The following is a 17,222-nucleotide window of genomic DNA, read 5'->3' as shown; positions in this document are numbered from 1 at the left end:
TGCTGATTGATTAATCAATGTCTGACATCATAGGGTCAAAAGCCATCCGTACGAGCTCTGGCGCAACCTTTTACTACAACCGGTCAGATCTTCATGTAGTAGAGGCCATCGAAGGTATAACAAAAATAAAACGAAATATAGATCTGTATTTTTTTCAGATTGTATTATTTGTCCATCATAAAACAACTACCAAACTCGTTTATCTTCATGATCGTATACCATAAACTGTGTAATATTCAAAATATCTGAGCACTTCTGAGAATATCAAGGAAACAATAACTCTACAGATTTTGTTCATTTGTATTTGATTAAATCAAAATGCTCGTGGTCTGAAGTTGATTACAAAAATCTTCTGTATTCTGAAAAAGCCACATTTAACCAATGATTAAATACACCCAGGCTATGAATTTTGAACCTATGCTATAAGTTTTGGAACTATGCTATAAACATACAAGTTTTGGATAAACATACAAGTTTTGGACCTATGCTATAAACATACAAGTTTTGGACCTTTGCTATAATATACAAGTTTTGGACATATGCTAAAAACATACAAGTTTTGAAGTTTTGTGGAAATTTCTCAAAATGATTGAAGTAAAGTGAAAAACTTTTTTATTGACATGCATCATCTGGCTTTTCATTTTGCCTCCTTTGATAGTAAAACCTTTAAAGTGACCACTTTAAAACGATTGAATAATCGACCCACAGATAACAAATCTAAAATTCTGTTTAATAATACCATCTAACGTCCAGAAAATATGATGGAATAAATAAATTTTTAGGATTTTGTCATGATCATGTTAGTATTGTCTAAAAACTTAATTAAATCTGACATGAACAAAGCCAGTGTACTGATTATATCATGCTGCATCAGTTATAAAAAGATTGCTCAATTTAAATGGGTGTAAAAGGATGTAATGACAGAACTATTAAATTATATAATTGTTCACACTATGAGGGGGGGGACATGATAACGAGAGTTATAAATCAATCGACTGTTGTAATTTCTATCATATGTCACGTCATTGGTCAATTAATCAAACCAGCTACTTAATGGGGTTTTAATCAAATTACATATATTTATTCCCTTGCATCTGTTAAAATCAAATCTATCTTTTAAATACTCATTTGTCTATCTCCTTATATATCATACATAATTCATGTTCTGGAGCCATTTCAATTGGTATTGTGGACAACAGGGAAAATTATATATAAATAAAGGGTAATAGCACAAATACATACCAGTAGTTGCAAAATATGAACAAAGAAGGTCTGTAGAGTAAATGAATCAAAGTCAGTGAATTTGCAGCATATTTCCAAGCATTCCAGTTTCTACTGGATATATTCAAGTCTTTCTAGTTCAGTAAATTGATAATGGTACCTTTGGGAAAACGAATACCATGACATCAAAATTGGCAGTAATCTTCAAAGAAAAATAAAAGATTCACACAACCTGCTATCAAATTAAAGCTGCCCTTCAAATTTATTAAAAGTTTTGGTATATCAATAAATTAAAGATATGTTCCTTTGAGCATATTTGAGTCATCTATTAGAACTTTCAAACATATTTTGATCTGAAGTTATATTGATAATGACCATTAAAAATCAAATTGCCTAATAAGCCTAGAATAAATCAAACAAGTTAATTATTTCAGACCATCGACCACTGAAGTGTACATTGAAAATTTAGAACATGGAGTATTCACATTTATATCCATGGTTATGCCAGTACCGTACTTTTCATAGTCCTACAAGTGTAGTTTTATAAAGTTTGCCTTCAAGTATCTTAATGTAGTTTGGATTTAATTTTTGGATCAAGACTGTTGAGGAAAGAATCATATCTTTAAACTGTGCAATTCTTCTATTTTTTCATTCACTGCCAAAAATGAAAAGGTACTCCATTTTTTTTTTCTCTCAGATGGCATGAATTCTATTATAATCAAGTTTCATGTGAGAAGATAAAGTTACAACAATTAATGATTCTGTTTTATTTTGATGTGTTCAATTAATCTTGTATAAATAGTCAAACAGCTCACAGTATAGACAAATCACAACAACTGGTTAAATTAATTTATATCCCTATATTTATCTATCATTACCTTTCAACAACTAAAAAAATACTTAATCTATATATATTTACTTTAACTACCACCAACAATAAATCGTTGATTTTACTAAGAAGCTAGTAAATTGATCAAATTCTAGGTTTAGTCTTACATACTTGTAAAAATATCTGGTTACTGGTATAATAAAGACTGTAATAATATCTGATGTCTGGTACAATCAAGACTAGAAACAAAGCACGGACACAGAGATTGTCAGGAACAATCACTCTGGTGCCTTGTCATTTTGTCCTGCACAGATATTCCTGGGTACAATAACCAGTGGTTAGGGGGAGGGGAGAGCTCCCTCTCACAGAATTGACTAATGGACAAAAAAAATATAATATATAAATGATGAATCAAGAACAATTATATATAAATACTCTCTAATATACAAGTCTGTCAATGTATCTTGTTTTATATGTAACTCATGTGTACTCGTATGCACCATGAAAAAACTTGGACTTAGTAAAAAATATAATAGGTAGACATGTATACAGCTTCACTTATTTACATGTAAATTATACTTTTTACTTCTCACAAAATATTTATTAATATTAAAGGAGCATTTCATCAAAGATTTGTTTTTTTTTAAAATGGATATTGGTAAAGTTGGAGACCATAAAGAGCTTTTTAAGTTTTTCTCCAGATCGGGAATAGAACTACAGTGGGGTTTCCCCTTTAAGTTGTTGTTGGTGTCTATTACTAAACATGCCTATACATTATAGCTAAACTCTTACTCAAGCACTTTGCTTGGGTATTTGGTAACCATATGCTGATCAGCTTATACTATACTTAAAGCTGCCTTAGCAAAACTTGTAGTTGGGGCCTGTATTAGCGGTGCAGTAATTTTATATGTAACATCAAATAATTTTTAATTATTTACATTATAAGACAATCCAAATCTCAGAACTGAACATAGTTACGGAATCACTTATAAAGAACATTTGATACAAATTGTTGAAATAGATCCCAGCATGAAAGTTGTTGGCATCTACTTGAGTCATTCCATATTTCTGTACTTTCTAATGATACTGTAGTAATGTAGTCTAATCTGATCAAGATAAATCTCTTTAATCTTTATTATTGGCAGCCATTTTTCAAGTATGTATCATCCATGTTGGACAAATTAAGTTAAGATAGTTTTACTGATAAGGCGGACATGTTTGATAAAATTCTCAGTAGGTGATGAGCAGAAGTCAAAGTTTGTTGTAGTGATGTCAAACAATTACCTTCCCATCGTGATTAATCAACATAAGCCTCCATCTTTATTTATACTGACAAGAACTTGCTATTGATCAATCAATTCATATTAGAACATAACCAAACAATCGATGATAGCTCAGATCTCTAGCCTATGGGGGATTATTCAACGAATCGTTTGGATAATCATACCAAAGTTCAGATGTTTGAATCCCCAGAAGGTCGGCTCCCAGAATGAGATCTTCAAGGTTTTCTTCTAAATTTACAGAAATATTTTGACAAGAAAAAAGTTGAAATTTATGAATGTAATATGAATTATGTAACAAAAAATGGCATTGATGCCAGACGAATAAGGGAATCACAACTGTAGCTAGATGTAGTTATCAATCATGGTAGCAGAAGTAATTTTGTTAGTTTTACTGATTACTTGACTTGACATGAGTTGAGTTTGATTGAAATCTGTCAATATATGACCATTAATCTCTAGAATCTACACTCTTCACTTCCAGCTTATTGACTAATGTCAGAAATATATTGGACAACTTTATATTAATGTTTGTCATATTGATCATATTGAATCACTCGTAATAAACAAATAAAATCTAGTAATAGGTTTTGTCTCAATGATGTCTGAAAATAATTGTCCCCCTCCTTTCGAAGAAAGCAGGGAACTACTAAAATGGGTCTGTCCATCCGTCTGTCTGTCTGTCTGTTAAGCTTTTTGGGACACAATAACTTTCCTTCTAATTGAGCTAGAATGTTCAAACGTAGTGTAGGTGAATGTATTGATGGAGTGTGAAAACGAGCATTTTTTGCTTAGGGTATAAGCAGAGATAATTAATTTGATTGGTTGATGCTTTGGGACATGATAACTTTAGTTCTAGTTAAGTGAGAGTGATGAAGTAGTTTCATTACATCAATACCTTGCCTAAGTTCGATAATGAGCATTTTCTGCTCCGGATAAGCAGAGCGATAAGCAATTTGATTGGTTGAGACTTTGGAACACAATAACTTTCCTTGAAATTAAAGTAGAATGTTCAAATGGGTCAGCCATTAATGATGTGAGGCTAAGCTTCGAACAACCAGTACAATAAGTGGTTACAATAAGTGCACACATCTTGTCAAACCTTCAAAGGCTTGTATCTTTGTTCAGAATCAAAATTTCAATATTTTACATTATCTATTTTTGAACTATTATAGCTAAAAAAACGACTAGCTCTTTATGTAAATCTTACATAAGCAAAGGTAATTTCAAATGAGACAAATTCTTTGCCATACAACCATATGATTTGTTTCTTATACAGAGAAAGTTTTATCTAATAATCCCCTGTGGTATAGCCGTCTCCTCTTAATGGTTCTATCTTTGAGTTGCTCAAATATTTTATGTGAATTTACTTTATCAGTGTTATTTTTTTTCACAAGTAATATTTTTATGGCATGTTATTTGTTTCATTGTGATAAATACGTAATATCAGAACATGATAAGGACTAAGATTGTGTTTGATATGTATCTCTATAAACTTTAAATTTCAAGTGGTGAGTTATTAAATAATGAACCCCTTACATTCTTATGTGTTAAAATGGTTGACAGTATGACATCTGCTCACATCATGACTGACAGGTGTACAGTGTAAATTTGGCGTCTGCTATAGCCTTATAACATTCTTATATTACTTGTGTAAAAATTTTAGATATAATTTCATATGTATGTCAATGATGATTAATTTATATATCTTTTGTCCCCAAAAGGTTGTTTAGAAATATTTTAAACAAAAATGTGCTCATTAATGATCTTTCTGAACTGAAATAGATATCGGCCATACAATTTTGTCAAGATATCTTTTGGAAAGTTGTGACATTATTTTATCAGATTTACACCTAGTGGCTCAGTGAATATGGTGATTGCTCACTGTCTTGGAGGTTATGGATTCAATCTCTGTATTGGTTGAAAGAGTTGAAAGAGTTTCTAGTCTGGTTTTACCTGGTCAGTTGTGCTGGGTGAAAGGGCCAGGCAAGGATCAGTCATCCAGTCATTTGGATGAGGTCCTGTAAACATGTTCCCTAGCACGTAAAAGGATCGTTGTTTTATAATTGGAATCTATGAAGAGTAGGCAGCAATGCCTCTTGGCAAAATTTCTTCATTTCACATTCTATATTTTCATTTCAATTATTCATTTGCATGCAGGGGTCTTTAGAAGTGGGAGGTAGATGGAGAACCCCATAAGGATTGGCAGTCGACCATACCTCTTGCTAGCTATATGCTTGTCATCAAACCCATAGCTTGCATAGATACAGTACATACTTTAGACAATTTGGCAGTCTACCTAGCCATCCGTCTCTTTTTACATCTTTCTGGTAGTGAGAAAGAATTTTGTTTTAGTAATAATAATCATATCTCTTAAACTGGACTTAAATTAGCAATCTCTCCAGAAAGCTAATTTATTTATCAATAGCCCAAAATAAAGAGCTTATTTCAGGTGTTGATGTAAGTAAATTGATAATCATGAAGCTGATAACAGATTACTATGATTATTATGTTAGAGGTAATCTTTCTTCAACATGATATAATTACCGGTCTGAACCCTGTTTTTACACCAACGGTTCATCTTAGTCTAAAATAGAGACAAAAAATGGTAAAGATATGAAGTTTGGGTATTTTATCAAATATGGAGACATGGATAATGATGTAATTTAGTCAGCGAATATGTTTTTTTATATTGTTTTACGATGTTTTTCAGCTGTTGTACATGTTGCACAACTTAATTAAACACATCAAAATAACTGACAAGTGATTTTTTTGTGAAAGTGTTATTCATAAATAAAGTAGAAGTTTATCCTGTATCTTAATATAAGTGCTTCCTGTTAATGATTATCATCTTCCCACTATTAATTCTCCGCTAATTTATAAATAAATAGCTTATTTAGTACATAGAGTCCTAAAAACAATTTAGTATCACCCCTTGTTTTTTGTGCCGTTGTTGTTTATCGTGTATTTTATTTGCTATATCAGAGGCAGAGCACGATATTAAATTTTAGAGAGTCTTAGAATCTGATTTTTCTGAGCATTTTCCCAAATATTTGCCAAAATTTAGCATTTCAATCTACCATTCAAACAATTTTGGATGCTGAGAATTTTTGTGGATTTTTCTAGAAAAATGTAAAGTTCTAATTTTGAACGAATTTTCAGATAAAATGTGATGGAAATATTTTCAGGGATTAAATAAAAATAAAAATATATGAATGTTATGAGTTTCAGAGTATCTTTGTTATGATAAAATATGTTTCGATGTAAAGAAAACTGGAGAATAGTGAAATCTTATCTCCCTCTTATTTATAATCCTATTAAAAATGAATTTATATATAATCGTATAGGTTTTGATAAGATTATATTATATAGGTGATACAATCTACTTACTATTATAACATACAATAAATGAGATTGGCACCAACAAAAACAAGATTATTTCATATTTTATGGTCAGCTGGTGGATTAAAAGATAGTTAAAATAAATGTGAATAATCTCAATGGTCAACACTTCAAAAATGTCACATAAATAAAAACTAATGTGTATTTTGTAACTGTGATACAGCAGGGGGTAAAGGAGGTATGAAATTAGTTGATACAAGTTTTATTTTACTAACAATCGCCTTATACTACTTTATATCATCCATTATTACCACTGGTCCTTTCATAGTTCTACAACTATTTCAAGAATTTATAAGAAAAAAAAAAAGCGTCCATATTGGATATTAATATCGAATATCATGAAGATTAAATTGTATGTAATGCTATATATTTATAAAGGGCTTTTTTACGAGTTGCCTCTAAGAAATAAAATCTATGAGTGTGCAAAGAATGGCAAAACTGGAAATCAAGTTTGCAGCCCTACTTTTTGGGCCTCTGTCACAAAGGTACTTGTGGGTGTATACTTTTTGTTGCCTGGCAACACTGTGTTACTTATATATTTCTATTTCTTGATGGAATTGTTTGATATTATAATTGAATTTTACAGAGAAAAGATTTTTGGAAGCCAAAAGATACATTTTGTTAAATGTAATTTTCTCACAATTATCTTTGCACATGGAACAATTCCAACTGCACTATTACAGGTATTCTATTTCACATATACACACTGACACAGATACGGGTTGAGATGGCTTATCAAACAATCCTATCTTACTTTGTGGTTTGTAATGGCAGTCTGCAAAACCGTGCCAAAATACAGGAAATAAATAAAGGTTTTTACATGGCCCATCCCCAGCAGACAGTATCTACATGTGTACTGCATGTCTGACCTTCTCCACGGTTATATTGTCTACAAGATGTGTTGGACACATGTATAATTTCTACAGATGTCCGGTACATATCATGGTATAACACCTACTGTTATCAAACAGATTTATTATTTTTACCATCTTTATTCTGAGTAAAATAAACTTTGATATCCGATACTAGCAATGAACGAAATGAAATGAAAGGGGGTTTTACGTCCTACTGTTCTGCTCCAACTGGGCTAATGATGACAGGCATACGCCATACAGTGTGCTATGAGGGAAATTTTGCCTGGGAAGCAGCACTATGGCTTACTCTTGTATCGAATTCAAACTGCCAAGGGATCTTTTACGTGCATGCCAATGTATACACAGGGCCCTGTTTTTTTCGTACCATCCGAATGACTGGACAACTGTCCTTGTCAGGCCCTCTGTCCTGCACCACTGACAAGGGGAAACCACGTCGGAAAATCACGATGAACTTCCTCAGTCAATGCAGGGATTGAACATGTGACCTCAAGGCTAGCAAGCCAGCGTCTTACCCACTTAGCCACCGTGGCTCCAGCAATGAACGAATGATGTAAATAGACTTGGTTAATTTATACCTTGGTAGTGTATCTAGCTAGTATAGTGCATTGGGTGAGATATGCTGTTATTTGTGAACTAAGATACAATATATCTACAGTGTACAAGGTTGAGGGATCAAGCCCTCACTTCATAGATAATAAAATGAAATGGGTTTAACATTTTGTTGATACTGTAACCAGTGCCTTGGGATACCAGTTTGTGCACTAGACATAATTTTCTTATCAAGGCTCAATCCTTGGCAAGTGAAAACTGGACTTGAAAAGTTTCAAAGGTTCATTTTGGCACTTGCTAGGATTAAACCTAGAACATCAAGAACTCTTACACAATCAACAGGCTCACCCATACTTCACAAATCTTAAATCTGCATTTAGTCATTCCTTTTCCCCTGCAATAATCTAATAATCAAAAAGATTCTTGCGTTTCTTTACAAAAAGGAATTATTTCCTGCTGAAGTAAAATAATCAAACTGTCAGATGGGAATTTTTTTTTACCATCTAAAAGTTCTTGTGGATTTGTGATATCACACCAGGAAACCTCTGACATACAGTTAGAGAAACAATCAGACATCTTCTACTTCATCTGTTGTGTTGTACTAACTTCTACCTTTTGTCTGCTGACACAAACACTATTTTCCAAGTTTATTTTAGAAATAGAGAATAAGAATCCCACCTGCGTTCAATTTTGAACTTAATTGCATTTCTAGTTTTCTTTTTGGATTGTGTAAATTGTATTTATATAGACAACGGTTATCTTTGTATAAATCTTGACAGTGAAGTTATAGTTAAAGAGATTGGTGAAAACAAACATGACATAAGAACCTACAACACTAATAATAGATGAAACATGATAACCAGGTAAAAATAAATGTTCAAATTATTCACCTTCCAAGGCTGTAAGTAAACTAAGCATAAAAAGTGTTGTTTTACACTTATTGCATTATGTATGCTGTTTAGGCAACTTGAAAAAAATGTTTTCAAATTCTTTCAGTGTGTTGTAAGAATGTTTATGATTCTATGAGTAGCAATTCATTAAGAAGAAAAACTACATGATAGAATGTCTGCTTGTTTAAATTATTTTGTATAATTTTACAGAATAGGTTCATTGCCTTTACAGGTCTTCACTCAATGGGCAATTACACAAGTTGTAATAAATCACAATGTTTACGTAATGTTTTAGTGCAAATGCGTGTTTTAGATTCTGATGTTTCCGATTGGGTCATTTTTGCATATTTAGGTTAGATTAAAATGGCCAAGTTGTTTAACACATGAGTTTTGGATCGTCCAAAGAATCTAAGATAAAAAGGAACCTGTTGCGCAGCGAAGGAATTAAGAATGAAAAAGAACCTCTATCATCCCATATCATGGCTGACTTATCTTGTTTGTCTTATTGAAATCCGACAAATTTGTGATGTTTATTGCCATGTCGTAAATACATACACATGTACACAAAGTGTTTACCACATTGATCATTAAATATTCTCAGGAGAGAAAGGCTTTCTATCTCGGCTTTTAAAATGGCATAAAATTACAAAAATACACTTCCATTAACCAGTATTTTCAAGACAAGAAGGTTTTTCACTGTGCCATTACTACGAAAATTGCCAATATTTCAAGACAATAAAAAAAATTGTTTGGCAAGAAGCATTGTGCAGAACCTGCTGTGAGTGGTGTGTTTCTATAGAGTTTTTTTAATTTGTTATTTTGAGAGTTTCACTCACAGCCATGGTTGAAATCCTTTACCACACAGTTAATAAATCACCCATGTCTTGTTGATATGTTTAGTTCTACTGCAACAAATGATAAAAAATAAACCTACATAGATTAATATGTCAACATTGATTAGGCTACTTTTATAAAACAATGATGTAGTTGATTCCCTGATGGTTAAAAAACGACTGATTGTGTCGAGAACAGAGATTATCTGGAAGAATTTTGTTTTATCAGTTAGGTGATCAGAGTTCTTGCACTGTTTTTGTGCGGCCTGTAAGTTCTTGACACCAGGTGACACAGATAATACAGCTGATTGGTTTCCATTTATCATCGCTACTGATAGCTGATTCTTTTATCATTTATAGTTACACCTGTGCTCACAATCCTCTCTATGTCATTGATTCTGTAGGGAGCCCAGGATGTCATCTTAAAACAGTTTGATGCAAGACGGAAAGAACTTTATTTAAGTTTTTTTTAAAGTGAATCTTACTTAGATGCATCATTTGCATCTTGATTGAAATTCTTCTTAAGATTAGGTTATCAAAATTTTCAATTGGGAATAACAACAGATACTGGACAAGGAAAGTCTTGCGTTGATTATTGAAGTAAGAAGTCGGTAGCAAATCAGTCGTTGTTTTCCATGAATCTGTTCTAAAGCTCTTGTTATGTCATATTTTCATACAACCCTTCCTGAGTAGGTTATTATACACAGTATGATATTTATAAGAGTCCACATCAATGCAACGATTAATAATAAATATGAGATAATCGTGGTTAAGTAGATAAAAATGTTTAGAATGGAGACAGTAGAACAAGTGGTCTAGTTATCTCTGTCAATAGTCAGTGTCACATTTGGCATAAATTAATGACCATCATCAATTTGTGAAATTAATGTGATTCAGTCAGGGAATTATTGTGCTAGAAGTGCAGTCCAATTGAGGCTTCTGCATAAGTTTGTCTGAAATGGAGTTTGCTTGAGTTGAGATTTCAGATGATAATTGGGATATTTGAACATCTTGCCAACATTTGTATATAAACAAATACCATGTGTTGTAGTTAGAATTAATGGGGCATACTATATATATTCAACCTTATCATCTATATGCCAATGGTCAAAAAAACATTTAGTATTTTAACTGTGAAAAATGTCAAATGATGTGATAGGAAGTAATAGCAATTATGAGGAAATCTAATGGCGTATTTTGACAAATCATCACTTTTCTGAGTATATACTTACATGCAGCATAAATCATAAACTTTTATCTTTATCAGAATTCAGAAATACAAAAAAAAAATGAGGTTCAGTAAGGCAGCTGTCCGAACCATAAAGGTGTTAATGATGTAGAATATATTTATTTGGATTATTGAGGTATTTATATATGCTCACATCACGAACAGACAGCAAATATGAGCAGACTTGTATACGATTTACATAACTGATATTAGTTTACTAGAAATAATGCACATGTGTTCTTTCAACACGCCATGATATTAATCATATTCAATTACTGACATTCTCTACAAATCTTTGAAGTCAACTGATAACTGTTTGGTAAATAGCCAAAGGGTAACTGTTGTGGAAAAAATATTCCATTGAAGTGATAAAGAGGTCTCATTTCTTTATGGTAAAAAATCGTTAGTGGTACAATAGTCGTCATGTCTTGGAAATAATGTATGTGAAATACATTTTGGAGGTAAAAGTGCAAGAAAAATGTATTCATTTACTTAGCTAGATTCGAAACACTGATAATGAACGTGAGCTTTAATAAGTGTGTTTATATGTTAACTGAAAGGTGATGCAAGTTTTATGTGGATGAGGGCCTTTAAAGAATTAAAAATGAAGCTGAGATTTTAATATTTTTAGTCATCTTTACTGGACTGTAGAGTTGTTCTGTGAATTGGTCAAGAGATATAGAAATGTAACTTCAGGGCTTCTTAAATCTTATCTCAGATACAAACATGATATATTGGGCTTGCTGTCTGTAATATAAATTAAACATAAGTCCCGTTTACACTTGGCCGCGATTGTCCCATCCTCAGCACGGTACCAGGCTGCGATAAATTACAAGAAATTGACCTGTTTACACTACTCTGAAATAACCGGTCTCGTGCCAGGCACAAAGAAAGGTGGAACTCTTCACAGAAAAGTTAATTTCAGTCCCTATGCAAATTACACGAATGAAAACAATTATGGCTGTTGATTTAGTTTGGGCAGCCATTTTGACAGAACTGGTGAAAGACCTGTCAAAGTTTGCTTGGAAAAAAGGTCAAGGTTCATTTGGCACATGCGCAGTAATCTGTACTGAGAACCATTCTCAGACCTGATAGCGTTCACTCTACGAAAATCTAACTGTGCCGAGACCACCTCACTTCAGTGGGCCAAATTGGCACGGTACTCAGTATGGCACACTTATATTTGACCCATTTACACTACAAAAAAAATTAACACTGTCATGCCTGGTAGTGCGCCGAGAGCGGCACGGTTATCTCGGCGAAGTGTAAACAGGGCTATAGTGAGAGCGCCCATCTAGTTTTGTGGTTTGACTCAGTACCCACATTAGTTTGGTTTAGTATGCATTGAACTTGAGTGAAATGGCGTCAGTTAGGTATTTGGTTCCCTGTTCTCATTGTCTTCACAAAAGACTCTACAATAGGAGCTACTAAATGATTTACATATAGATAGATTCTACAGACTATGTTCAAATAACATTTTAAAAAGAACTCTAGATCATGGATATTTAATGGAATATTGCCACCAATAATATTTAGAACCTCCATTACAAAGAGATATTTAAAACTCAAATTTATGTTGAAAGTTCGAGGTAGACATTGAAATATTCCTTTTTAACAAGAGCATGATTTATGTTTTTAAAAAGTCTTAAATTTAGTAAATCTACAACTCGACAAATTAAGCCGTGACAGGTTGGTAGATGATACTCATGTTTTCAATAATAGGGGCTATAATTCAGTTCTTATAGCTTGTACCTGTCTAGTCATGGTAATAGTTAATAGTAACTGTAAAGGTAGTAAGTATTACATAAATTTATATCATTCTGACACCAGTCAACACCATTTGCGTCAAAATTAATTTTACCGTCTGCTACATTTTCTTCTCCATCACCATGGCTGACATTCCAATTACTGTAATATTATATATAACAAGTGAAATATTTCTATGATATATTACCCAATAACCACCAGACAAGACATCATTACATATTTTACGCTTTTTGACAAAATTATGTCAAACTCAGCTGACGTTGTTTGTTTCTTTACATTTTTCTCAGAGAAAAATCCTGTTTATCACCCAGTCACCAAATGAATAAATTTCTTTGAAAACTAAATACTGTGGGAAGAAAATATTTAGCAAATGTGTTTGTATGTCTGTAAAATGCAAAGTCGTAAAATAGGATATAAATGAGAATATGGAATATATTTATTGCGTATCTTCTTCTATCATAGACAGTCGTTGTTGTTTGTATTTTAGAGGAGAGCCAAAAAAAGCTCCCCTTAATCAAGAAATTGAAAAAAATTGCTCCCCTAAAAAACTCTCCCAGTTTCGATAAGAACAGTGATTTAGAAATTAAGGAGATTGATCTGATATTAAGGAGAGTGATTAGTTGTATGTATGGGAAATGGTTCTGAAGATCAATAACTGCATGTTAGGGGGTTTTGCTGGATTCATAAATGATAATAAACCCACCCCATGACTTTGTAAAGGAGAGCGATTTTCAATTTTAAGAAGAGGGAGAAAAACCTCCCCTAAGTTGACATTCAGGTGAGCAGCAGGCGCTCGAGAGCAATAACTCGCCTTAAAAAACAATGACTGCATAGAAATGTAAGGGTTCTCATATTTAGACTAGAATAATTTACAGGATTAAAAGAGTTTTAATGAAAGGATATATTTAGCAATTAAATCTGTAAAATGTTGTAAAAATCTAAAAGAGAAATGAGAATATCAAATATAGTTTTTGTTGTTCTTCTTGATAGGAATGCAAATCTTCTCCCATTCAGACAACCTTGATAGGAATGCAAGTCTTCTCCGATTCAGACAAGAATAAATCATAGCATTAAAAACAGTTTTGACGATAAGCATTCTTCTTTCAGAAAAATAAATTTGAGTAGATTAGAATACACTTTGAGATCAATATGTTAAAACTTGAATTTCATTCTTTGAAGAATGAAGGAAACAATTATCACTGCTTTAGAATATCAGAACTACTTAGCCAAATAACTCATTAGGGAGGAGTAGATCATCATGGGCAATTTAATACATACATATATTTAATGGTTAACAGCTGTATGTTTTTTTCCACGCTAGGTGAGGTACTGACAAAAAACCTGTTTGTTGTTTTGGGTGGTTAACTAATATTGCTTTATTAGTTTGGGATTAAGAAATGTGTTTTGAAGATGTTTAGAGTAAGGTGGTTAAATGTTAATTATATGGTTAATTTCATGGGTTAATTACCAACACACGTTTTATCATATCTCTTAAGTCTAAACATAAAGATTACCAACTTGTTAACATATTCGGACAGGTTAATTAATTTTTATAAAGAAAATATCTGTACTATATGGTAAGGAAAGTGTTCCAAGTTAAAAGATACCTTTTCATAAGTATCATTCCCACTGAGGACAAAAACTAGCTTTGAGGTACATGTAAATGCATGCAGGTTTGACTGAGATTGCCTTACCTTTAGTTTTTGGGAACCATCAATACCGAACGAATAGTCTGGCAATTTTATTCTCTTTGCTTCTATTGTATTACTCATAAATTATTTAATCTTGGTCACCCAGATTTGTGGTTTATTAGATTAGGAGTCTTCTTTATCAAGATTCTATTTGGTTAAGGAAAAGAATAATTTAATGCAAACACAATGTTGCATTAGGATTGATCCGGTATAACATCATTTTTATATTCGCTTGTAATCATGTTTTGTTCTCGCCCCTGTCGGTCTGCCCACCCACAATTCCTTGCTAATACCCCAGAAGCTAGTTATGATATAATCAGTTATACATGATCCAAAAAATTATATTGATTTGTTTAAATACTTGTGGCCCTTGATCAGTTTGAGACATCTTGTGACTGCTCTAGGGTCTAAAGTTATCCAATTGATTTAGAGAAAGATTTACTCCTAGTGACTTATTGGAAATAGTATTCTAATTTGGATTTTAAAATCCAGGTTCTATTGCTATGGGGTAGGGTTAGGGTTAGGGTATCGTAAACGTTCTAGAACACCAAATACCTCTTTTGTTTAATTGATGAGTTCACATAGTTTTTAAAAAAACAATTCTGTAATAGCTACTACCAGGTAGTGAGGTGAAGTGTAGTGGTTAAAGTTAACAAATGTCTGCTACCTTTACACACCTATTCCATTACCTGTACAACGATATAGATCTTCTAGTACTCTTATTACATATCTAATGTCTTTACCTACATTTACATCTACATGTTAATGAATGACTGTGTCTTAGGTAATCACAAATATTCTGATTTATTGGGACATTTACCTAGAAATAAATTTATCAAACTCATGTTCGGACCACTAGATTATCATTAGGAGACATGGTCGTGGTCAGAGTAATCAGGTGGGCCCTGACTGGACATAGATATAGGTATATAAACATAAATTGCTGGTGGTCAGTAGTTATTAGTATGTATGACCGCGTACCTTGAAAATGACCATAACACTTGATGCATTGTGCTACGTTATGAATTTTCATTCATCTTGTCCAGAGATATTTATTGCAACTGACAAAAGTGACATGTAATTATACTTCAGAGAATACTAATGAATATAAAATTAGAGAGAGTTAAAAGTTGTTATATTAAGTTGTATACTCAGAAATGAGTTTGGCATGTACATTGCAGATGTGAATTAAAGAGACAGTAACACTTCCAACAAGAAAATAAATTGAATTGATATATATAATATACTGAGTTCATTAGTCTGGATGGTGTGGTAAAATAGGAGGTTAAACACCATTTTAGTTAAATAATATCATATTTAAAATAACATTAATTAGATTCACCAGTTTATTGAAAACCTAAGAAATGAAATGTTTAGAGTGAAGTATGCTGAGTAAGCATTTGTCATGAACTCCTTGGAAATTGATAAAATGGCAATGTAAATTGAAAGTTAAAACATCTTTATCTCAGCAATTGATAGAATGACAGATCTGTCTCAAATTTTGTGAACCATCCAATTTGGTTATACCCGATGTAACTGTAGACTAAATTTTGTTTTTATTGTCCAGCAAAGAAATGAAATGAGTGGGGTTTAATGTTTTATATTCCTGTAACAACCTGGCTATAAAGATGGGCATGCACCATGCAGTGTACTATGTGGGACAGTTTGCCTGGACGGCACCATTTCGGCCTATTCCTCTTCGAACTCCAACTGCCAAGTGTCCTTGGTACAAGTATAATTTGTGGAAAAATATCTCGAGAAATATGTATTTCTGATCGTCTATTCCATGCTAAGTACTAGCTTACGGTATTCATTGATTATCTAAAGACTTAATCAGAAACACTCTATCTTGATCCATTTGTTCAATTAGTTTGTGCATGGATTGATTAATCTTCACTGAATCTTGATTGAACCAATATTTGCATGGAGACATTAACAGATTGGTATCAATAATAGTACTTAAAATATTATTATAAATCGTTCTAATGGACAATAGATGTTATTAAATGGCTATTGATCAATCGCAGTGGTATGAATACAGATTAACTATTTATCAATATCACGTACAGCACCTATATTAAATAAATAATTTTGTTTTTATGTATTTTTCAGGTAAAAATGTTTTGACTAATCAACCCTTCCATTTAAACTGGGCATGGATATCCTTACAGAGTAATCAAATTTTAGTAAATGAGACTGAAAATAGACTCAAAGTTAAATTGAGAAGAAGAGGCTATCTCGGAGAAACATCGTTTGTCAGTAAGTTATTTGTTATCTATGTTTTCTATGCCCATTACCCGGTTAGATATTACCTCCTCCTCCCTGTCCTCCCTCCTCCAACCACGATGCACACACAATTATTGATTGCCAAGTGACTATATCAATAAACGACACCAACTTCTCTTAGGTGCCCATCTTCCTTTCCAAGTCACCCTCTTCAACCCATTTTACAATATCCACAGTTAATTGGTAACAATTATTGCGGTTGATTTAGTTTGAGCAGCCATTTTGACAGAACTGTCAAAAGTCGCAGGATAAAAGGTCAAGGTTCATTTGGTGCATTCGCAGTAATCCGCACCGAAACTGTGCTCAGATCGGATAGCATTTATATTTTATGTACATATGATAGAATTATGACTGATCATTATTTATGTATT

General features: G+C 32.6%; 1 protein-coding gene across 1 annotated transcript in view; it reads left to right on the top strand.

The window, feature by feature from the left end:
* LOC126829504 (FRAS1-related extracellular matrix protein 2) overlaps nt 1-17,222 on the top strand; it is a 114,075-nt gene that overhangs the window by 63,889 nt on the left and 32,964 nt on the right. Inside the window, exon 3 of the mRNA XM_050559418.1 lies at nt 16,678-16,824. Coding sequence (XP_050415375.1) covers nt 16,678-16,824 — 147 coding nt within the window. The remainder of the gene's footprint in view (nt 1-16,677; nt 16,825-17,222) is intronic.

Source organism: Patella vulgata, chromosome 8, assembly GCF_932274485.2.
Source record: "Patella vulgata chromosome 8, xgPatVulg1.2, whole genome shotgun sequence".
Classification (NCBI taxonomy): domain Eukaryota; kingdom Metazoa; phylum Mollusca; class Gastropoda; family Patellidae; genus Patella; species Patella vulgata.
Note: the sequence above shows the minus strand (reverse complement) of the source record. Positions and strands in the feature narration are given on the sequence as shown.